The sequence below is a fragment of the Eschrichtius robustus genome, chromosome 5 (assembly GCF_028021215.1).
Source record: "Eschrichtius robustus isolate mEscRob2 chromosome 5, mEscRob2.pri, whole genome shotgun sequence".
NCBI classification, from domain to species: Eukaryota; Metazoa; Chordata; class Mammalia; order Artiodactyla; family Eschrichtiidae; genus Eschrichtius; species Eschrichtius robustus.
The window spans coordinates 21,526,404-21,550,164 of NC_090828.1; the positions used below are offsets into that span (position 1 = coordinate 21,526,404).

The 23,761-nt window shown below is 41.1% G+C and overlaps 1 protein-coding gene across 1 annotated transcript in view; it reads right to left on the reverse strand.

The window, feature by feature from the left end:
• XRCC5 (X-ray repair cross complementing 5) overlaps positions 1-23,761 on the reverse strand; it is a 103,763-nt gene that overhangs the window by 46,437 nt on the left and 33,565 nt on the right. Inside the window, exons 11-14 of the mRNA XM_068544506.1 lie at positions 21,931-22,068; positions 20,976-21,066; positions 17,372-17,505; positions 3,353-3,549 (exon numbers count right to left, since the gene is read on the reverse strand). Coding sequence (XP_068400607.1) covers positions 3,353-3,549; positions 17,372-17,505; positions 20,976-21,066; positions 21,931-22,068 — 560 coding nt within the window. The remainder of the gene's footprint in view (positions 1-3,352; positions 3,550-17,371; positions 17,506-20,975; positions 21,067-21,930; positions 22,069-23,761) is intronic.

Sequence of the window (23,761 nt, forward strand, 5' to 3'; positions counted from 1 at the left end):
AACTTGGGACAGGATGAGGTACCCTATTCCAGTGAGACAGGAAAAAAGGAAGTAAAGGCAGATGCAATACAGATATGTTTTTAGGTAAGATGGGCCAGAAAACTGAGACATTCCCACCTACTGGCCTCTATTTTCTCTGTGAAATCACCATCATGATCGTCGCCACTGCCGTAGTTGTTGAAAATGTGCTAGGGACAGGACTAGGATTTTGTAAATCATCTCTTCACAAACACTGTATTCTTACTATGTGTTAGGCACTGTGCCATTCTAGGGTTACAACAGTGAACAGCATATATTACTCAACTAACCTGCATGACAACTCCATGAGACAGTTATTCCTATTATCCCTATTTACCCATGAGGAAACTGAGGCTTAGGGAGGATAAGCAACTTGCACCTAAGGTCACACTGCAGAGCAAGGGGACCAACTCATACTGTCTTGACCCTGGAGTCTGAAGTCTTAGCCAGTAAAACCAGGTGAGGTTGGCCTCTGACAGGAAGTAGGGACTGGGGTCTTAGGGGACTTGAAAAAAGTAGAAAACTTTACACTCTTTGCATATAGAGATAAAAAGAAATCAAGATCACATATTAGTTCCATAGGCAGGATCAGACCTCAGATGTTCCTATTCTCATGTAAGTTCTGTCCAAGAGATGAAGCTTTCATTTCAAGGGTGTTCAGCAACATTAAGGGAAGCAACGCTTTTCTATGATAAGGGTAATATTCAGTACATTTTTGGAATGCAATGTCAGATGGTGCTTTTACCCTCTTGAACTGAAGAAAGCACTTCCACACTAGGGATTGAACAGGTTCAGCATGAATAGTAGATCTTCTCAAATGTTCAATGTTTTCATCGATAATGACAGTATTACTGCTCTGGGTTTTGACTACTGCCTTCCCTCCAAATAGTTTAAAGTCCTTTAATGTCTGTGATTTTACTGTTATGATGTCTCTTACGATGAACCTGTTTTCAGATGAAGGAACTCTCATAAAGGTAAAATTATTTAACCAGAATTAGATCAAGAGTGAAACGGCTGGAATGAAAACTAGAGACTCCCGGCTCAGAGGTCTTTCCTTGGCCTCTGACACTTCCTGAACAGACATCTGCCCCTCCCCCCCAATCTCAGCCCCTCATCCGTATACTGGAAGTATGCACCCTGGATACAGGGATGCTGAACATACACAAAAACATAGCTGGTTGCTAGCAATCTTTCTTTCCCTTAGGGAGACCACCTGTAAAGCTGATTGGAGCCTTATCACAAAAATTGAGTGGCTGTAAGAACCCTGCAGAAGGACTGAGTCATTCTTGAATATAGGAGGTGCTCAATAAATATTTGTTAAATGTGTCATTTCTGCAGTTCTTAAAAACTAAGATTTCTGAGAAGGAAGAGTAGAGAATTGGGGTGTGCGTAGATGTGTGTGAGCAAGATTATTCTCCGGCCCCCGGCAGCTAATTTGGCTGTGTGGCAAACCAAACCATTACGGGGGCAGAGAACAAGAAGCCGGGCAGGCTCAAGCTTCCTGAAAGAGTGAGAGATGGGAACAGGGCTGAAGGTGTAATCACAGCAGGGATCAAATCACAGAACAACAGCCTTCTGGGTCTAGCTGGTATGTTTTTTTTTAACCAGCTAATTTACAGATTAATCAACAGGAGGAGGGGAAAATGGCCCACTTCTTTCCCACAATACCAGAAGGTAATCAAGATCATGAACTGGAGCTTTAATACACAGAGAGAGAACAGCCATATGACTGCAGAGAGACTAAAGCAAGGCTGTCATGGGAAGAAAAGGACTCAGAATTTTACTGAACTGCTCTAAGATACGAATCCAGAGGGATCTAGGTAGATGAGGATAGCAGAGGGGAAGTAGATTGTTAGTGACAGTCTTCCTATGTAGAAGAAGGCATGACAGACTAAAAAGAAACATAAAAGCCTCCAGGATGTGTTAGAAATGCACATGAGAGAATCTTTCAATCCCATGATTGTTTTTTTTCCCCCCAATTCTGACAAAGTTTGGGGTATTAACCTCTAAAAAGCCACCAAAAATGCAAACCTGTCTTTTCAACTTGGAAGATAATCCACTAAATTAACAATTTACAGAACCCTGTAAATTGAAGGTTTCTGGAAATTACTCAATACTGGTCCAATGGGGTATTTACAAATACAAGCTTTACTTTGTCAATACAGACAGAGCCGTGGGAAGGAAATCAAAGAAAAAGGAGGGCTTCCCTGGTGGCGCAGTGGTTGAGAATCTGCCTGCCAATGCAGGGGACACGGGTTTGAGCCCTGGTCTGGGAAGATCCCACATGCCGTGCAGCAACTGGGCCCGTGAGCCACAATTACTGAGCCTGTGCGTCTGGAGCCTGTGCTCCGCAACGAGAGAGGCCGCGATAGTGAGAGGCCTGCGCACTGCGATGAAGAGTGGCCCCACTTGCCACAACTAGAAGAAAGCCCTTGCACAGAAACGAAGACCCAACACAGCCATAAATAAATAAATAAATAGATTTAAAAAAAGAATGACATCATCCCATTCTTAAAAAAAAAAAAAAGAGAAAAGAAAAAGGAAAAAAACTGTGATCTAAAACTGGATCTTGGAATGCAACCTAAAGAAATGAGTAGATCATTTTGATTTGGGGGGAAAAGTCACCAATAATAAAACCAAAACCTGGTAAAATCAATGTCATACACCCAAATAATTCTGGATAAGAAGAGCTTCTTAAGGTTTGTTTTTGTTCTGCTTTGAATGGAAATTGATATAATTCTAAACAGACTCTGATGTGGGGAAAAACACTTAATAGCTACCTGAGAACTTGATCTAAGGATATGAAAACCATTTTACAATCCTTAAACTACATCTCACTAATGGTATAACCAAGCACATCAACACAGTAACAGCACAACTACAGAGGGACAGGTTTTTCATTCTCCTTCCCATTTTCCCTCCAAAAATCTCACTGATATTCTCCTGACACCTTACCTCCAAAACGAAAAACCTTACGACTTTCACCCCTCTCCTCTCATCCTCAGCACTTTAAAAATGTTAAAATTCAGTCTTCGATATTCAAAGATTGTTTGTCTTCCTATATATATAATTCATCAAGAATCTGATGCTGATCAAAAAGTCAACAACCCCAAAGGTAGCTCTAATTTCTAGGTGCACAAGGATAAAATATATCTACAGTGGACAGATGTGAGAAACCAGGATTTCCAATGCAAGGCTCAAATAGCAAAAGGTTTCTTCCTCCCACCTTTGTGATTCCACAAACCCAGGTTGCAACCCTTAATGCCACAGCCCCTCTAAGACCACAACCAATCTTTGTGTTCCAACGTCACACACAGCTCCATCGAGTACTCACTTATCTTGGAAAATGTCCTGAGCAGTCACTTGGTCCTTTTTCTTGAGGACTTCAGTCAGAGGGAAAAGGGTCTTTATTCTAGAGACAGGAACCTGACATTTAGCTGTCACCTCCGTGGGGGGATCCAGCATATCCAAAACGTGTTGCTGAATTGGGGGCAGAGGCTCCTGGGGATGTAAAGCTCTGTGCAGCAGACACTGTGGAAAAGGCATAAGGATTTTAAAACGCAGATGCAGACATCACAGCTTCATTATACTCTTCTGATCAGGGATCCTCATTCTTTAATTTGGGAGGGCTATGGGATTCCTACCATATGTAAAAGACAGCAAAGAGGGTGGACCCAGAACCGCCTTGGTTAGTAGGACATTGGTAATGTCTAAAAGCAACTGTAGAACAGATCTAGGCCTAGCAGCACCGTCAGCTGAAGCCCTCCTGGAAAGGAGCCTCATCTCATAAAAAGAGGCCACTGCTCTGACTACTTGGAGGATATACGAGGTTCCCTGAGATGCAATTCCGAAAGCCTCTGACAATCTGCGATTATAACTTTTTGGTTATAATCCTTTAACCTCCCTTCAGCATGCTGTTTTCTCCCTTGCACAACCTTAGAAGACAACCTAAGGTGGATGAATCAGGTGCTAAAGGGGAGGTGTCCATGCTCAGTGAGTCCCAGGATGAACACTGTGGAAGAGATGAGACTACTGGTCTGTCCCAAACCTCTCCCGAGCGCCGAGCTTGGGCTGTTCTCCACCCATCTACTCACTTCCGTCCATCTCCACTATACCACTCTTGTCCAGGCACCATCACCTCTCATGTGGGCTACCACAATCCCCTCCTAACTGGTCTCCCTGCATCCACTTTCACGGCTCTACTGTAGCTCAAGTCATCTTAAAACAAGTTCCTTTCCATATCCTAAAGTCAACCATAACACAGCCCCTGAATGCCTCCCTCCTCCTTACTCACCCCAACCCAGTTAGACTGGGCTCCTCCTGCTTCACTCATATGCCAGCTCACTCCAGACTCTGGGTCCTGTACTTAATGCTCCCTCAGCCTCTTCTGCCTTCCCTTACATCTCAGCAGAGCTGGCCCTTTTTAAAATCATTCTGTTCTTTGCTAAATTATCATCTCTTCTGAGAGGCTATCCCTGACACCATATGAAGGAGCCCTTTACCTCCATCCTACCACCCTGTCATTCTCTATCATTAAACTTGTCTTATAGTTCTTACAGTATTTATCATTATCTAAAATTATCTCATCAATTTTTTAGTTTATGTGTTTGTTACCTCCACTTCCCCCTGAAAGTAGAGATCTTGTTTGTCTCGTCTACTGCTGAATTCCAAGTACTGAAAAGAGCACTCCACACATGATAAGCACCTACAAGGTCCTGGCTGAATGAATAAAGCGCTCTTTCTCAGAGCGCTACAGAAGAGGTGACAGAGGTGTCAGCAAGCAGCACCGGGCGGGGGGGGGGGCCAAGATCAAGGCCAGGGCAGGCTCTCCGCTGCTCACACGGGTGGAGATCCGGACCGCAAGCCACTCCCATTCAATCACTGACACTGCTTCCAGACTACCAGGCCTTGGCAGTAGTGTTATCTGCCCGGAGACGTAAGTATTCTAAAAGGAGTGCAGGAATGTAATCAAACAATGAGATAACCGTTAAGAAAAAAAGAAAAAAAAGGAAACTCTCAATTCATTGATGTTTTACTCCCCTTGCTAGAGGATAATTCCAAAATTAGGTTGGAGAACAAGGTTCCTATTCCCACCTTTGAACAACTTATATGTTAGTAATTGTAAAGAAAAAGACGGAGCTGAATAGCTCCTGCAATTTTAAAATTACTGTTTCATATCACAAGGTCTATGATTTCAACTACTCCGTGGATTGTTTTCGTACCCTGTAGAAACGGAAGCTAGACTTCTCGGTTCTAAAAAAATAAAGATACTTGGGCTTAAACAGTAAATGTCATCAAAGAGTCAATGTTCTACAAATTCAGAAAACCCTGAGGTAGGTATTAAATAGCAATTTCCTCTAGAAATTTCACGTACTGCTCCCGATTTCAAGAGACCAACCCCAAGCCTTCCTTCTCCTAGTAAATTCATTGTTTCAGAGCCTGACTCCTGCTTTCCTTTTCCCTAATTACTCTACTTTCCCTGGAGCATCAATGACATTAGGCCTGTTTAATGTAAAGCAAAAGGGGAAACCAAAAAGATCCCAAACCCTGTGAATCTACCCCAACCTTCGCATACATAATTCGCAATTCACAGCGCTCACCTTCAGGTCAGTTATTAAAATACCAGAAACAGCTTAGAAAGCCCTAAAGATGTAAGCAGAAATCCAACACCCAACATAGCAGACTACCTCGCAAATACTCTGGAAGACTCTATCTGTGATATCCATGTGACATTTTTGGGAAAAGAACTCTGAATTCCAGGCAATTCTTTCAAATAGTGTCATCATCCATAAGTCAGTAATAAGTGACCCACAAGAGAGGTTCTAAAGCATCACCCTCTCATATTTTCTTAAAGGTCACATTTTAGATAAAGCTAAATAGGATAAAAATTCAATCAAAAAAATTCCAATTCATTTAAAAAAAAGAGGTTATGAGAAAGTGACACGTTTTAGTAGCTGAGAAGCTGAGATCTTAGTCCTCAATCTACTTAATTTCTCCTTTAAGCAACCGTTTTCCTTGATGTGATTTTTACAATTTGAAAAAGACTAGAGAAAAAACTGCAGGCCATGTGGTTAGCTCGTAAGTTACTAATATGTTGATTTTAGCAACCCAGTATCAATTATTTAAAAGGCAGTATTAACTGTACACTTGACAAAAGACATATTTTTCAGCATTTCTTTCCAAAATTAGAATTAAATTAACCTCTTGCCAACAAGTTGATTACTAACCTCTCCCTCCTTCTGCCCCCTACTCCCAGCTCATTTACTCTTAGTTATAGATATTTTAAAAGGAAAAAAAAAAAAAGTCTTCCTGGGTCCTACATCCTCCTGTAGCTTCCTGGGTCTCTCTCTCTCTCTTCCCTTCATCAGTAAAGGTTTCTCCTATAGGTACTGTAATCTGGCTCCCACCCCATCACTCTACTCCCACTGGGCCCTCAAAGTCATCAAAGACTTCACTACAAACCCCAAAGGCCCTTTGTCAGGCTCAGCTCTCTTCACCACTGTGCAACATCTGATTTGTGATTCTTTCCCTTCCAACACTCTTCTAGTTCTTTCTGTCTCTCTGACCTTTTGGGGAGGGTGGAGGTAGGAACACTCTTTCATTTTTGGCAGCTTTTCTGTCTATCCCTAATTGTCTAATCACGTTGGTGTTCAGGACTTCATTCTCCCTCCTTCTCACTCAACAGACTCTCCCAGGTGACCTCATTCACTTCTGTTTCTACCTAAATGAGGAGGACTCTCAAATCTATACATTTAGTCCTGAATGCTCTCCTGGGCTCTGCACCTCTATTTCCAACTTGCCACTGAGTGTCTGTACTGGGACAGCCAACAGATAACTCAAATTTAACACTTGCAAGAATACATGAATTACCTTTTCTGTCTGTTCATTCTATATTCCTTATCATAATTAATGGTGACGTCATCCTTCCAGTCATCCAAGCTAGGATCCTGTTATCTTCAACTCTTATTTCTCATCAACCACCACCCAATCCCTTAAGTCCTATCTACTCTACCTTCTGAATTTTCTCCTCTCCACTCTCTGTCACTGCTTTAATTCAAGTCTTCCTGGGGGCCACTGCAGGTTTCCTAACTGGTCTCTAGTCCATTTCCCATGCCACCATCAGACCTATTTTCTAAAAATCATGTCACCCGCCTGCTGACAAAATCCTTTAGTGATTACCCACTGCCTATAGGATAAAATCAAAACTACTGGCTCTTCATGACCTGCCTGCTACCTGCTACCTTTTCCACCATTTTCCCATAGAGCCTATTCTCCAGCCAAATGGAACTATTTGTGGATCCCTAAATACATCACACTTCTTTGTGCTTTCTTGCTTTTGCATGTGCTACTTTTGCCTGGCATGCCCACATCACATCACACATTGCCTTTATTCCTAAATGAAATCTTCCTGAAGTCACTCACTTGCAAGAATCTCTCTTTCCTCTTATTCCCACAGTATTTTGTACCCACCACTATTGTGCCTATTGGTTTTATCTCTCTCTTCTCCTCTCACTCCTCTGGAGGGGTCCTTTCAGGTAATGAGCTCATAGTATCACCAGCACGTGATACATTGTTAGTACTCAATAAATATTTGTTTTAGAAAAAGTGAATTCAATTTATACATACCCTAGCAATGATACTTCTTTATACAGATAAGCCATGTTAACAACTCTCCGAGGGAGACCTTCAAGATGGCAGAGGAGTAAGACGTGGAGATCACCTTCCTCCCCACAAATACATCAAAAATACATCTACATATGGAACAACTCCTACAGAACACCTACTGAACGCGGGCAGAAGACCTCAGACTTCCCAAAAGGCAAGAAACTCCCCACGTACCTGGGTAGGGCAAAAGAAAAGATAAAAAACAGAGACAAAAGAATAAGGACGGGACCTGCACCTCTGGGAGGGAGCTGTGAAGGAGGAAAAGTTTCCACACACTAGGAACCCTCTTCACTGGCGGAGACGGGGGTTGGAGGGGGGAAGCTTCGGAGCCACGGAGGAGAGCGCAGGAACAGGGGTACAGAGGGCAAAGCGGAGAGATTCCCGCACAGAGGATTGGTGCCGACCAGCACTCACCAGCCTGAAAGGCCTGTCTGCTCACCCGCCAGGGCGGTCGGGGTCTGGGAGCTGAGGCTCCAGCTTCGGATGTCAAATACCAGGGAGAGGACTGGGGTTGGCTGAGTGAACACAGCCTGAAGGGGGCTAGTGCGCCACAGCTAGCCAGGAGGGAGTCCAGGAAAAAGTCTGGACCTGCCGGAGAGGCAAGAAACTGTTGTTTCGCGATGCGCGAGGAGAGGGGACTCCTTCCCTGTCTGCCGACAGAAGGCAGAGCACCACCTAAACGAGCTCCAAAGAAGGGCGTGAGCCGCGGCTATCAGCTCGGACCCCAGAGATGGGCATGAAACACTAACGCTGCTACTGCAGCCACCAAGAATCCTGTGTGCAAGCGCAGGTCACTATCCACACCCCTGTCCCTGGGAGCCTGTGCAGCCTGCCACGGCCAGAGTCCCGTGATCCAGGGACAACTTCCCAGGAGAACACACGGCACGCCTCAGGCCGCTGCAATGTCATGCTGGCCTCTGCCGCCGCAGGCTCACCCCGTGTTCCAATTATAACTACCGTAACCCTCCCTCCCCCCAGCATGAGTGAGCCAGAGCCCCCTAATCAGCCTCTGCTTTAACCCCGTCCTGTCTGTGTGGGAACAGAAGCCTGAGGGCAACCTACACGTAGAGGTGGGGCCAAATCCAAAGCTGAACCCCGGGAGCCGTGCAAACAAAGAAGAGAAAGGGAAATTTCTCCATGCAGCTTCAGGAGCAGCGGATTAAATCCTCACAATCAACTTGAGGTACCCTGCATCTGTGGAATACCTGAATTGACAAGGAATCAACCCAAAATTGAGGCAGTGGACTTTGGGAGCAACTGCAGACTTGGAGTTTGCTATCTTCAACTGATTTGTTTCTGATTTTTATGTTTACCTTAGTTTAGTTTTTAGCACTTGTTATCACTGGTGGATTTGTTTACTGGTTTGGTTGCTCTCTTCCTTTTTTAAAATTATTTTTTATTTTTTATTTTAATAATTTTAAAAATTTTATTGATTGATTGATTGATTGATTTTTCCTTCTTTTTTTCTCCCTTGTCTTCTGAGCCGAGTGGCTGACAGGGTCTTGGTGCTCCGGTCTGGTGTCAGGCCTGAGCCTCTGAGGAGGGAGAGCCGAGTTCAGGACACTGGACCACCAGAGACCTCCCAGCCCCATGTAATATCAATCAGCCAGAGCTCTCCCACAGCTCTCCGTCTCAATGCTAAGACCCAGCTCCACCCAGCGGCCAGCAAACTCCAGTGCTGGACGCCCCATGCCAAACAACTAGTAAGACAGGAACACAAACCCACCCATTAGCAGAGAGGCTGCCTAAAATCATACTAAGTTCACAGGCACCCCAAAACACACCACCAGACACAGCCCTGTCCAACAGAAACACAAGATCCAGCCCCACCCACCAGAACACAGGCACCAATCCCCTCCACCAGGAAGCCTACACAAGCCACTGAACCAACCTTACCCACTGGGGGAAGACACCAAAAACAATGGGAACTACGAACCTGCAGCCTGTGAAAAGGAGCCCCCAAACACAGTAAGTTAAACAAAATGAGAAGACAGAGAAATAAACAGCAGATGAAGGAGCAAGGTAAAAACCCACCAGACCAAACAAATGAAGAGGAAATAGGCAGTCTACCAGAAAAAGAATTCAGAGCAAAGATAGTAAACATGATCCAAACTCTTGGAAATAGAATGGAGAAAATACAAGAAACATTTAACATGGACCTAGAAGAACTAAAGAGCAAACAAACAATGATGAACAACACAATAAATGAAATTAAAAATTCTCTAGAAGGAATCAATAGCAGAGAAACTGAGGCAGAAGAACGGATAAGTGACCTGGAAGATAAAACAGTGGAAATAACTACTGCAGAGCAGAATAAAGAAAAAAAAATGAAAAGAATTGAGGACAGTCCCAGACACCTCTGGGACAACATTAAATGCACCAACATTTGAATTATAGTGGTCCCAGGAGAAGAACAGAAAAAGAGAGGGTCTGAGAAACTATTTGAAGACATTATAGTTGAAAGCTTCCCTAACATGGGAGGGGAAATAGTCAATCACGTCCAGGAAGAACAGAGTCCCATACAGGATAAATCCAAGGAGAAACACATCAAGACATACTAATCAAACTATCAAAAATTAAATACAAAGAAAAAATATTAAAAGCAGCAGGGAAAAGCAACAAACAACATACAAGGGAATCCCCATGAGGTTAACAGCTGATGTTCCAGCAGAAACTCTGCAAGCCAGAAGGGAGTGGCAGGACATATTTAAAGTGATGAAAGGGAAAAACCTACGACCAAGATTACTCTACCCAGCAAGGATCTCATTCAGATTTGATGGAGAAATTAAAACCTTTACAGACAAGCAAAAGCTAAGAGAAATCAGCACCACCAAAACAGCTTTACAACAAGCGCTAAAAGAACTTCTCTAGGCAGGAAACACAAGAGTAGGAGAAGACCTACAAAAACAAACCCAAAACAATTAAGAAATGGTAATAGGAACATACATATCGATAATTACCTTAAATGTAAATGGATTAAATGCTCCAACCAAAAGACACAGACTGGCTGAATGGATACAAAAACAAGATCTGTATATATACTGTCTACAAGAGACCCACTTCAGACCTAGGGACACATACAGACTGAAAGTGAAGGGATGGAAAAAGATATTCCATGCAAATGGAAATCAAAAGAAAGCTGGAGTAGCAATTCTCATATCACACAAAATAGACTTTAAAATAAAGACTGTTACAAGAAACAAAGAAGAACACTACATAATGATCAAGGGATCAATCCAAGAAGAAGATATAACGATTGTAAATATTTATGCACCCAACATAAGAGCACTTTAATACATAAGGCAAAGGCTAACAGCCATAAAAGGAGAAATCGACAGTAACACAATAACAGTGGGGGACTTTAATACCCCACTTTCACCAATGGACAGATCATCCAAAATGAAAATAAATAAGGAAACACAAGCTTTAAATGACACATTAAACAAGAGGGACTTAACTGATGTTTATAGGACATTCCATCCAAAAACAACAGAATACACTTTCTTCTCAAGTGCTCATGGAACATTCTCCAGGACAGATCATATCTTGGGTCACAAATCAAGCCTTGGTAAATTTAAGAAAATTGAAATCATATCAAGTATCTTTTCTGACCACATTGCTGTGAGACTAGACATAAATTACAGGAAAAAAACTGTAAAAAATACAAACACATGGAGGCTAAACAATACACTACTAAAAACCAAGAGATCACTGAACAAATCAAAGAGGAAATCAAGAAGTACCTAGAAACAAATGACAATGAAAACACGATGACCCAAAACCTATGGGATGCAGCAAAAGCAGTTCTAAGAGGGAAGTTTATAGCAATACAATCCTACCTCAAGAAATAAGAAAAATCTCAAACAACCTAATGCTATACCTAAAGTAATTAGAGAAAGAAGAACAAAAAAACCCCAAAGTTAGCAGAAGGAAAGAAATCATAAAGATCAGATCAGAAATAAATGAAAAAGAAATGAAGGAAATGATAGCAAAGACCAATAAAACTAAAAGCTGGTTCTTTGAGAAGATAAACAAAATTGATAAACCATTAGCCAGACTCACCAAGAAAAAAGGGAGAAGACTCAAATCAACAAAATTAGAAATGAAGAAGTAACAACTGACACTGCAGAAATACAAAGGATCATGAGATTACTATAAGCAACTATATGCCAATAAAATGGACAACCTGGAAGAAATGGACAAATTCTTAGAAAAGTACAACCTTCCAAGACTGAACCAGGAAGAAACAGAAAATATAAACAGACCAATCACAAGCACTGAAATTGAAACTGTGATTAAAAATCTTCCAACAAACAAAAGCCCAGGACCAGATAGCTTCACAGGTGAATTGTATCAAACATTTAGAGAAGAGCTTACACTTATACTTCTCAAACTCTTCCAAAATATAGCAGACGGAGGAACACTCCCAAACTCATCCTACGAGGTCACCATCACCCTGATACCAAAACCAGACAAAGATGTCACACAAAAAAGAAAACTACGGGCCAATATCACTGATGAACACAGATGTAAAAGTTCTCAACAAAATACTAGGAAACAGAATCCAACAGCACATTAAAAGGATCATACACCATGATCAAGTGGGGTTTATCCCAGGAATGCAAGGATCCTTCAATATATGCAAATCAATCAATGTGATACACCATATTAACAAATTGAAGGGGAAAAACCATATGATCATCTCAACAGATGCAGAAAAAGCTTTTGACAAAATTCAACACCCGTTTATGATAAAAACTCTCCAGAAAGTAGGTATAGAGGGAACCTACCTCAACATAATAAAGGCCATATATGAGAAACCCACAACCAACATCACTCTCAGTGGTGAAAAACTGAAACCATTTCCTCTAAGATCAGGAACAAGACAAGGTTGCCCACGCTCACCACTATTATTCAACATAGCTTTGGAAGTTTTAGCCACAGCAATCAGAGAGGAAAAAGAAATAAAAGGAATCCAAATTGGAAAACAAGAAGTAAAACTGTCACTGTTTGCAGATGACATGATAGTATACACAGAGAATCCTAAAGATGCTACCAGAAAACTACTAGAGCTAATCAATGAATTTGGTAAAGTAGCAAGATACAAATTTAATGCACAGAAATCTCTTGCATTCCTATACACTAATAATGAAAAATCAGAAAGAGAAATTAAGGAAACAATCCCATTTACCACTGCAACAAAAAGAATAAAATACCTAGGAATAAACCTACCTAAGGAGACAAAAGACCTGTATGCAGAAAACTATAAGACACTGATGAAAGAAATTAAAGGTGATACAAAATTAAAGATGATACAAACATCTTCCCTGCCAGGAGGCAGAACATTAGACCTTCCCACTCTGAGTCATGCTCATGGGATAAAGCTCACATAGGACAAAACCTCAATAAACTGGACTGTACATGCAAAGACAACTTGTGTTAATAAAAATTGTCTTAGAGTAATTAAGAAAATGCCACTTGTTGTTTTCAAGTACTTAGAACAACACAAACCAGTGTCAACAGAGGGTGTGGACTGTTTTAATGAAAAAGCAAAAAAAAAGTTTAATTAGCACTCTGTATGCAAATGAATTTTGCTAAAGTTTTTAAAGAGAAAAAAAAGACAATACAAACAGATGGAGAGATATGCCATGTTCTTGGATTGGAAGACTCAATACTGTGAAAATGACTATACTCCCCAAAGCAATCTACAGATTCAGTGCAATCCCTATCAAACTACCAATGGCATTTTTCACAGAATTAGAACAAAAAACTTCATAATTTGTATGGAAACACAAAAGACCCCGAATAGCCAAAGCAATCTTGAGAAAGAAAAACAGAGCTGGAGGAATCAGGCTCCAGGACTTCAGGCTATACTACAAAGCTACAGTAATCAAGACAGTATGGTACTGGCACAAAAACAGAAATATAGATCAATGGAATAGGATAAAAAGCCCAGAGATAAACCCACACACATATGGTCACCTTATCTTTGATAAAGGAGGCAAGTATATACAATGGAGAAAAGACAGCCTCTTCAATAAGTGGTGCTGGGAAAACTGGACAGCTACATGTAAAAGAATGAAATTAGAACACTCCCTAACATCATACACAAAAATACACTCAAAATGGATTAAAGACGTAAATGTAAGGCCAGACACTATAATACTCTTAGAGGAAAACATAGGCAGAACACTGTATGACATAAATCACAGCAAGGTTCTTTTTGACCCACCTCTTAGAGAAATGGAAATAAAAACAAAAATAAACAAATGGGGCCTAAGGAAACTCAAAAAAGCTTTTGCACAGCAAAGGAAACCATAAGCAAGACGAAAAGACAACCCTCAGAATGGGAGAAAATATTTGCAAACGAATCAACGGACAAAGGATTAATCTCCAAAATATATAAACAGCTCATTCAGCTCAATATTAAAGAAACAAACACCCCAATCCAAAAATGGGCAGAAGATCTAAATAGACATTTCTCCAAAGAAGACATACAGACGGCCACGAAGCACATGAAAAGATGCTCAACATCACTAATTATTAGAGGAATGCAAATCAAAACTACAATGAGGTATCACCTCACTCCGGTTAGAATGGGCATCATCAGAAAATCTACAAACAACAAATGCTGGAGAGGGTGTGGAGAAAAGGGAACCCTCTTGCACTGTTGGTGGGAATGTAAATTGATACAGCCACTATGGAGAAGAATATGGAGGTTCCTTAAAAAACTAAAAATAGAATTACCATATGACCCAGCAATCCCACTACTGGGCATATACCCTGAGAAAACCATAATTCAAAAAGACACATGCACCCGAATGTTCACTGCAGCACTATTTACAATAGCCAGGTCATGGAAGCAACCTAAATGCCCATCAACAGACGAATGGATAAAGAAGTTGTGGTACATATATACGATGGAATATTACTCAGCCATAAAAAGGAACGAAATTGAGTCATTTGTTGAGACGTGGATGGATCTAGAGACTGTCATACAGAGTGAAGTAAGTCAGAAAGAGAAAAACAAATGTATATTAACGCATGTATGTGGAACCTAGAAAAATGGTACAGATGAGCTGGTTTGCAGGGCAGAAGTTGAGACACAGATGTAGAGAACAGACATATGGACACCAAGGGGGGAAAACTGCGGTGGGGTGGGGATGGTGGTGTGCTGAATTGGGCGATTGGGATTGACATGTATACACTGATGTGTATAAAATTGATGACTAATAAGAACCTGCAGTATAAAAAATAAATAAATAAATTACCAAAAAAAACAAAAACAAAAAACAAACAACCCGAGCCAAAAACAGGCAGAAGACCTAAATAGACATTTCCCCAAAGAAAACATACCGATTGCCAACAAACATGTGAAAGGATGCTCAATATCACTAACCATTAGAGAAATGCAAATCTAAAGTATAATGAGGTATCATCTCAAACCAGTCAGGATGGCCATCATCAAAAAATCTACAAACAATAAATACTGGAGAGGGTGTGGAAAAAAGGGAACCCTCCTGCACTGTTGGTGGGAATGTAAATTGATACAGCCGCTATGGAGAACAGTACGGAGGTTCCTTAGAAAACTAAAAATAGAACTACCATATGACCCAGCAATCCCACTACTGGTCATATACCCTGAGAAAACCATAATCCAAAAAGAGTCATGTACCACAATGTTCACTGCAGCACTACTTACAATAGCCAGGACATGGAAGCAACCTAAGTGTCCACTGACAGATGAATTGATAAAGAAGATGGGGCACATATATACAATGGAATATTACTCAGCCATAAAAAGAAACGAAATTGAGTTATGTGTAGTGAGGTGGATGGACCTAGAGTCTGTCACACGGAGTGAAGTAAGTCAGAAAGAGAAAAACACATGCTGTATGCTAACACATATATATGGAATCTAAAGATAAAAAGTGGTTCTGATGAACCTACGGACAGGACAGGAATAAAGATGCAGACTTAGAGAACGGACTTGAGGACACGGGGAGGGGGAAGGGTAAGCTGGGACGAAGTGAGAGAGTAGCATTGACATATATACACTACCAAATGTAAAATACATAGCTAGTGGGAAGCAGCTGCGTCACATGGGCAGATCAGCTCGCTCAGTGCTTTGTGACCACCTAGAGGGGTGAGATAGGGAGGGTGAGAGGGAGACGCAAGAGGGAGGGGATATGGGGATATATGCATACATATAGGTGATTCACTTTGCTACACAGCAGAAACTAACACAACATTGTAAAGCAATTATACTCCAATAAAGATGTTAAAAAAAAATAAAAGAAAAAAAGAAAAAAAAGAAAAACTCTCCCCTACAAAAGAAAACAAAGTTGGTAGGTTGTAAAAATCAAAGTTGCCAGTTCTTAAAGCTTTAAAAGATAATAATGATAAAAAAGATAACAATGCCTGCACTTATGGCTTGCATCTGTTCATTAATCCAACAAATATTTGTTGAAGATAATAGTACCTACCCTTGGTATCTGCCAAGTATTAGAAGTTTCTACTTTTCACCATAGGGACCTGTTTTTGCAAGCTTTCCACACCAACTAGTCTGCTCCTCCCTTCTCTACAAATGGCAAAGGCCTTCAGGTCTTGAAGTCCACTTGTCAAAAACAGCAAATAAATGTATACAAGTAATTTATACTTGATTACACTTAGAATACAAAAGTATTCACTGAGTCAGGTCTTGACCTGTTAGTCTTCATAGTACTGATTTTAGAAAAAAAGATTTTTTTTTAATTACAAACATCAAAAAACCAGGCAGTTTCTTCTGAGTAGAAGATCCCTCAAAATCGCAACAGGCCCTAACATGGACTTGAGTTAGTTAAGGACTCCTTGAGAGATGAGTCAAAAGGGGCAATCAAGGAACTCCCCAACATGCAGCCTCCTTTCCCACCTCCCCACCTCCCCCCACCTGCCACAGCAGTAGGCCCTCCATCCCCTGAGGGGAAAAGTTTGCCTGGCAAAGCTCCTTGTGATTTTTTTCACCTTTGTGGGGTTCAGAGAAGCTTATGTCCTGCTTTCACCAGGTTATTCCAGGATTGGGATAGTCCTTCCACTTCATCCTTGGTCCATCCCTCCCCTTCCTTCACACAAATCAGCTCTCTTGTCAAGTTACCCAGCTTCCCTTAATCCAATGTCCATCTTCTAATTCCTTTGGACCAAGACTCAGAAATGTATATTTTATACTTTTCTTTAATTTAATTTTTCTTTAGCTACTCTTTAGTAAGTTCATACTATAACCTCTCTGACCTCTAAAACTTCTTCCCTAATAGTGGTTACATATTACACAGTTCGTAAAAACCTCCCCCCTATTTGGATATTAAAAAAAAAACAAGGAAAAGTCTCATTCACATAAAACAGAGGAAGAAACCCAGTAAAAAGCATAAAAGAAGAATCTGCTTTTTATTTGGCCCTCCTGTTAAAAAAAAAAAAAAAATCTAGCCTTCTCCCAGAAAAAAATTTAAAAACATCCTAACTTTACTTCTTTCTTTCTAAAAGCTCAGAGTATTTTTTATCTTTTTTCAGTAGGTAGAGAAAGGCGTTATTCTTCCATTAAATAGACAGAGCAACTGAGCCTTCAGTTTGATTGGGACCAGCCAATTCCCCTAACTTTTCACTTAGCTCTCTTTTATCTAAGAAAAGTATGACTGGTTCACCTTTCCTCTCTCACCTGAAATAATCTCTGAAATTGAGGATTTGGGATTTTGCTGGTTGGAAATAAGTCTTCAATGGTGCCCTCCTCTTCATCTTTCTTTACCAAGCTCATGGAGTCAATCAAAGCATCAACAGCACTCAACTGCGCCTCTAAGACAAGGATAAACAGAGCAGCAAAAGGAAATAATGATTACCTCCATTAGTCTCCAAAACAAATGCTTTCCATTCACAGATATTCACAGCAATACCGGAAGGATGTTCAGTCCTGGCCCTGCCAAAAATACTCTCTAGTTATGCAAGTCATTTAACTTGAGCCTCAGTTTTCTTATTTGCAAAGAGAGCTATTTAGAGTAGCTGGTCTTTTAGGTACTTCCCAGCTCTAATGAACTTTTGATAGTGGAATATCTTATCAAAAGCAAAAGAGTTTGTTCAAGAAAAATGCACCAGAGCCATACGAAACCCACCTTCCATATGCTAATTCAAAATACTCAGTATTCATTGAGTTGACATTAAAAAAACTGGTAACTGGCAAAGGAGAATAACATTAAAAAAGAAAAGGAAAATGCCTTTGGAAATGAAGCATTAGCTTTATAAGGATTTAACATTACCTGTATCAGAGTATACCAACTTAACAGGAAGATGCCATTGGACCAGAGTGAGTGGATTCCTTTACAATCTCCCCAAGTCAGAATGAGTTCTTTCCTCTCACAAACCTCATGGCGCTAATCACACAGACCTGTGTGCATGTCTTTTTTTTTTTTTTAATCTTTTTTTTAATTGAAGTATAATTGATCTACAACACTATGTTAGTTCCAGGTGTACAACACAGTGATTCAATATTTCTATACATTACAAAATGACCAACACGATAAGTCTAGTTACCATCTGACACCATACAAAGTTATTACAATATTATAGACTATATTCCCCATGCTGTACATTTTATCCCTGTGACTTATTTATAACTAGAAGTTGGTACCTCTTAATCCCCCTCACCTATTTCACTCATCCCCTTACTCCACTCCACTCTAGCAACCCCCCAGTTTGTTCTCTGTATCTAAGAGTCTGTTTCTGTTTTATTTGTTCATTTGTTTTGCTTTTTAGATTCTACATTTCAGTGAAATCATATGGTATTTGTCTTTCCCTGTCTGGCTTATTTCACCTAGAATAATACCTTCTAGGTCCATCCATGTTTTCGCAAATGGCAAGATTTCATTCTTTTTTATGGCTGAGTAATACTCCATTCTGTGTGTGTGTGTGTGTGTGTGTGTGTGTGTGTGTGTGTGTATCACATCTTCTTTGTCCATTCATTTATTGATGGACACTTAGGTTGCTCCCATAACTTGGCTACTGTAAATAATGTGGCAATGAACATAGGCATGTATATATCTTTTTGAGTTCGTGTTTTTGTTTTCTTTGGGAAAATACCCAGAAGTAGAACTGCTGGATCATATGGTAGTTATATTTTTTAATTTTTTGGGAAACTTCCATACTGTTTTCCATAGTGGCTGTACCAATTTACATTCCAACAACAGTGCACAAGGGTTCCCTTTTCTCCACATCCTTGCAAACACATGTTATTTGTTGTCTTTTTGATGATAGCTATTCTGACAGGTGTGGTTTTAATTTGCATTTCCCTAATGATTAGTGATGCTGAGCATCTTTTCATGTGTCTGTTGGCCACGCGTATGTATGTCTTCTTTGGAAAAAAGTCCTGCATACATGTCTTACCCCACTCCATTCAAATTCTAAGGATCCTCAAGAGCAGAAACACGACGTCCTCTTCCTTATGTCTCTCTAATACCAGATAGAAAGCAAGTTATCCCCGATAAAAATCTACCAAGTCAGTGAAAACGACACACCCCAAAGCAATGTGGATGAAAGGCAACTCTCCCAAAAATGCTTCTACCTAAACTGCCACGTGTAACTTTCATTCTGCTGATTCATACGGCACTTCAGCTATTAAAACTGAAGTGCTATCTTGGGATCATTCACAGTCACTAGGCAAAAGGCGGAAAAGAGTAAGCAGTTCCTAAAAGTTCATTATGCTTCTGTTCTTCACCTTTTCAAACATCCCTTTTGGACAGCTACTACAAAATGAACGAGCATACAGATATTTATCATGAGACATTTCTATCCCATTTTTGGAGTTTCCAAGGGAGGTTTCAGGCACCATCTCAAGCTGACTACTGCAGGGTCCACCCGGTAATAGGAAGGAGGTGGTACCTGTGTGGGTGAATATTTGGTGATTTCCATCTGCTACGACAGGCTAGTACCAGGCCAGACCACGCTGGCATTACACACCCCTACATAAATGCTGACTTGGGAAATAAGCCAAACAATTTTAATGATCCGTTTTTCCAATGGAGCAAATGCAAACAAAAATGTCACAGAACTCACACAATATAAAGCAACAGATCGAAAAATATTTAATGTTTTAGATCCTGAGTGATTTATATCTATAAGGTTATCTCTCAGCAAAGTTCTCTTTTTTACATGTTCTTCTCATTTAAAGTTTGGAATTACGAAGAGGAAGAGACAGAATACTGTAACACACTGGCACCCTCTACACATTCAAGTCCATGCCTGGCTCCACGTGATGCAGAGAGACTCATTTCTAGAAGGTAAAGATACAAGCCCTAGGGGCCCACTTGATTCTTAGCTTTTGTCCTGCACACTGCTCTCAGTGTACAGAGGGCACCAGTTCTGAGACTCACCTCACAACTCCCTAATCCTACACTGCTGCAGATTTAAACTTGTCAACTAAAACATCTACTCATCATTCTGTGTTCTTTTTGGTATGTTCTCTACATTCAGCCCACTGGTATATCTTATGATACCTGTCTTAAGCTGTGAGATTTCTGGAAGACAGGATCTGTGTGTGTGAGAATCACTCTGGGTAGCACCCTGACATTTGCAGCCAGATGCTTAATAAAGACCCCTTCTCATTAAGCTCCCAGTTAACTCCTGGAACAGGACTTGGACTGATAATGTAAACTATGAAGAAAGGGCAAAGAGAAAAGGGCATCTACAGCACTGTCACTTTTTGGTTAAAGCTACATCATATTTTACATAGGACACTAGTCACAGGTTTGATACCACATGTCAGTTCACCTCAGTAGAGGGCAAACCTTCCGCTCACAATTACAGAATGTACATCCATTTCCAGCAAGCTGCTCCCCAGATACAAGCTCTGAGTCAGAAGGGGGAAACTAGACAATGTTTGGAGCAAACCTATCCCTGCTACTGGAAAAAAATCACCTTCATCATTACCGTATGAGTGTAACTGGAATCCAACTACAGTTGACCCTTGAACGACGTGGGTTTGAACTGCTCAGATCCACTTATATGTGGATTATAAGTATATATGTACATTACTACACAATCTGAGATTGGTTGAATCTACAGATACAGAACCATGGATACTGAGGGCCAACTGTAAAGTTATACATGGACTTTCGACTGGGGGGAGTGGTGCCCCTAACCTCTTCGTTGTTCAAGGGTCAACTGTAACACCACCCTGTGAAATCCTAGCCCCAAACCATGACTAAAGACAGGTGATTTCCCCAAAACAGTCTGTGTTTAGAGCCAATCAGTGAGCAAAATGGAAATAAACTCACCTGTGGGAGTGCATTTCCCATTATTTTTCAAGGATGAAAACATGTACTGCCGCAAGTCTTCCATGAAAGGCAGCTGTACGTACATTAAACACTAATGAGAAAGAGTGGAGGTAAAAACAGAAACAACCGAATTAATGGAAAACATTTAAAGCTGATCTCAAACACTGTGAAAGTGGCACAACAAAAGGATTTCAAAAATCAGACGGCTCGAGTCTGGGACGTGGAGAATAAAGTGTTCCGATTTCTGTGATTAGCTGTACACAACTGCAAACAGTACAAAGAATATTCAACATAAAAGAAATGCTTAAAAGAAAGACCATCAAAGAATACCTACAAAATGCATGACCAACACAACAAATGAGAGAGTCGAGGTGACTGGCAGGCCGATGTGGAAGTCAAGGTATCTGCCTCCTCGTTCCATTTCTGCTGCAGCGAGTGCTCTGAGAGACAGGAAATGGCGAGGGAGCTAGACCTGCATTTTAAACAGGAGAGCCCTAGAAAAACAGAACTTCACCAGGATCACAAGAAAATCACACCCTCAACCTTTATCCACACTAAAGGCTGTTGTAGAAAGGGAGGTAATCTGTACTCCCTTTAGGTTCTGAGAAGTCAAGAAGGATCAGAATGGAGAGAAGGTCCCTGGACTGGGCAAACAGAAGGTCACGGTTAATGTTTACTGATTTGATTTCATGAGAAGTTCTTTGCATCCTCTTATAATTTATGTTCTTTCACTGCAACTGAAAGTGTGGTTCACAGACCAGCAGCATCAGCATTACGTGGGAGTTGGTGAGAAATGCAGAATCTCAGGACCCCACCCCAGACCTACAGAATCAGAAACTGCATTTTAACAAGATCCCCCAAGTAATTCTCATGCACATTAACGGTTGAGAAGCACTGTTTAGAATAAAGGAACTGAAGGGAAAAAAATTAATATGAATAAGACTTGCAGGTTTACCTCATAGGCGTCCCTGATATAAGGAAAAGCCACGCCAACTTGAGGATTAGCTCTTCTGTCATAAGCATATCGAACTACGGCCACCATGTCTAATTCATCCAAAGCATGAATCAGGGAGGAAAGGGCAACTGCTGCCGCCTAGTAAGAAAGATGCATGCGTTAACACATGTCAAACACGTGAGGATTTTCACAGCACAATACTTACAAGATTGTTATTCACTTTCTCCCTGTTTTAGATTTTAAGTGCCCCTCTAACCACTTTAAGGCTACACTGTACACATCTTCATTTAATCACATTTACTGTACCCCTTCTGGAACTTTTCTTCATTATATTCTCTTATTCCTTCAATTTTCCTTCTCCTCTGAATTCACACCCTCACTCTAAACAAAATCTTTCTTTGCCCCTCTCTCCACAAATAAGTATCTATAACTTTCTTTCCCTTCATCTTTACATTTCATGAAATAATAATCTTGCTGTTTCACTGCTTAGAACACAATTATTCTTCAATCTAATCAAGCTACTGACCCACTTCCTTACTGAAATTATCCTCTGAAGTCCCCTATGATCTCCAAATTGCCCAACTCTTAGTCCGCATTCTATTTGCCTGACCTGTCAGTAGCATCTGACCATCCCTCTTTCTCTACTCTTTCTCCTTCTTTGGCTTCAGAAACAACACTCTGCCCTGATTATTCTACTTTTGTACACCACTCCTTCCCCAGCTCTTCTCTTCTTCCAACTAATCTTGAAATTCTGCTCTTGGCCTTTCTCTCCTCCTCTCACTCTAAAACTCTACTTTGGCGACTATTTATTTTATCCAGTTCCATGAGTTGATGAATCAAAAGTCTGTATATTCAGCTTTAAAACTCTCCCAAGGGACTTCCCTGGTGGCGCAGTGGTTAAGAATCCACCTGCCAGTGCAGGGGACACGGGTTCAAGCCCTGGTCCGGGAAGATCCCACATGCTGTGGAGCAACTAAGCCCGTGTGCCACAACTACTGAGCCTGCGCTCTAGAGCCTGCGAGCCACAACTACTGAGCCTGCGTGCCACAACTACTGAAGCCTGCGTGCCTAGAGCCCGTGCTCCGCAACAAGAGAAACCACCGCGATGAGAAGCCCGCGCACCGCAACGAAGAGCAGCCCCCGCTCGCCACAACTAGAGAAAGCCCGTGCGCAGCAACAAAGACCAATGCAGCCAAAAATAAACAAATAAATAAACTTTTAAAAAAGAAAGATTAAAAAAAAAAAAACTCTCCCGAGACCCAGGCTTATATCGCCTACCAGTTGGTAGATAACTCGTACAGTTGTACCTTAGGGATCTCAAACTATCCATGATCAAAACTAAGCTTACTGTCTTCCCCCTTCTCTCCTCCTGTACTCCCTGCTTCCACTAACACCACCTCCCAGTCAACCAAATGAGAAGCCCTGAAGTTGAAATGCCTCCCTACAGTCCCTCACCTTCAAGTGTTCACCACACTCTACCAATTCTACCTCTATGCCTTCTTTCAAATTCTATCTGTTCTGTTCCATCACTGCCTCCCCTGTTCCTAGAGCTGATCACGTCACTCTCTTCCATAAAAACCTCCAAGGGTTCCTCTATCCCTGCCTCGGTAGAGCTGATCATTATTCACGGGCAAGTCTTGTACTCTCCCACCTTGGTAGCTTTTGCTTGTACAGTTTCCTCCTCACTAGAATGCTCTCTCCAAATCTCTGGCTCTCAAGCTTCTAACCCATTTTCAAGGCCCAGTAAACTGACAAGCTCTCCATTTCAGATTTGCTTTACTCAGCTCTCTCCCTCTCCATAACTCCCCAAACACTTTGTACTTTTCTCAAT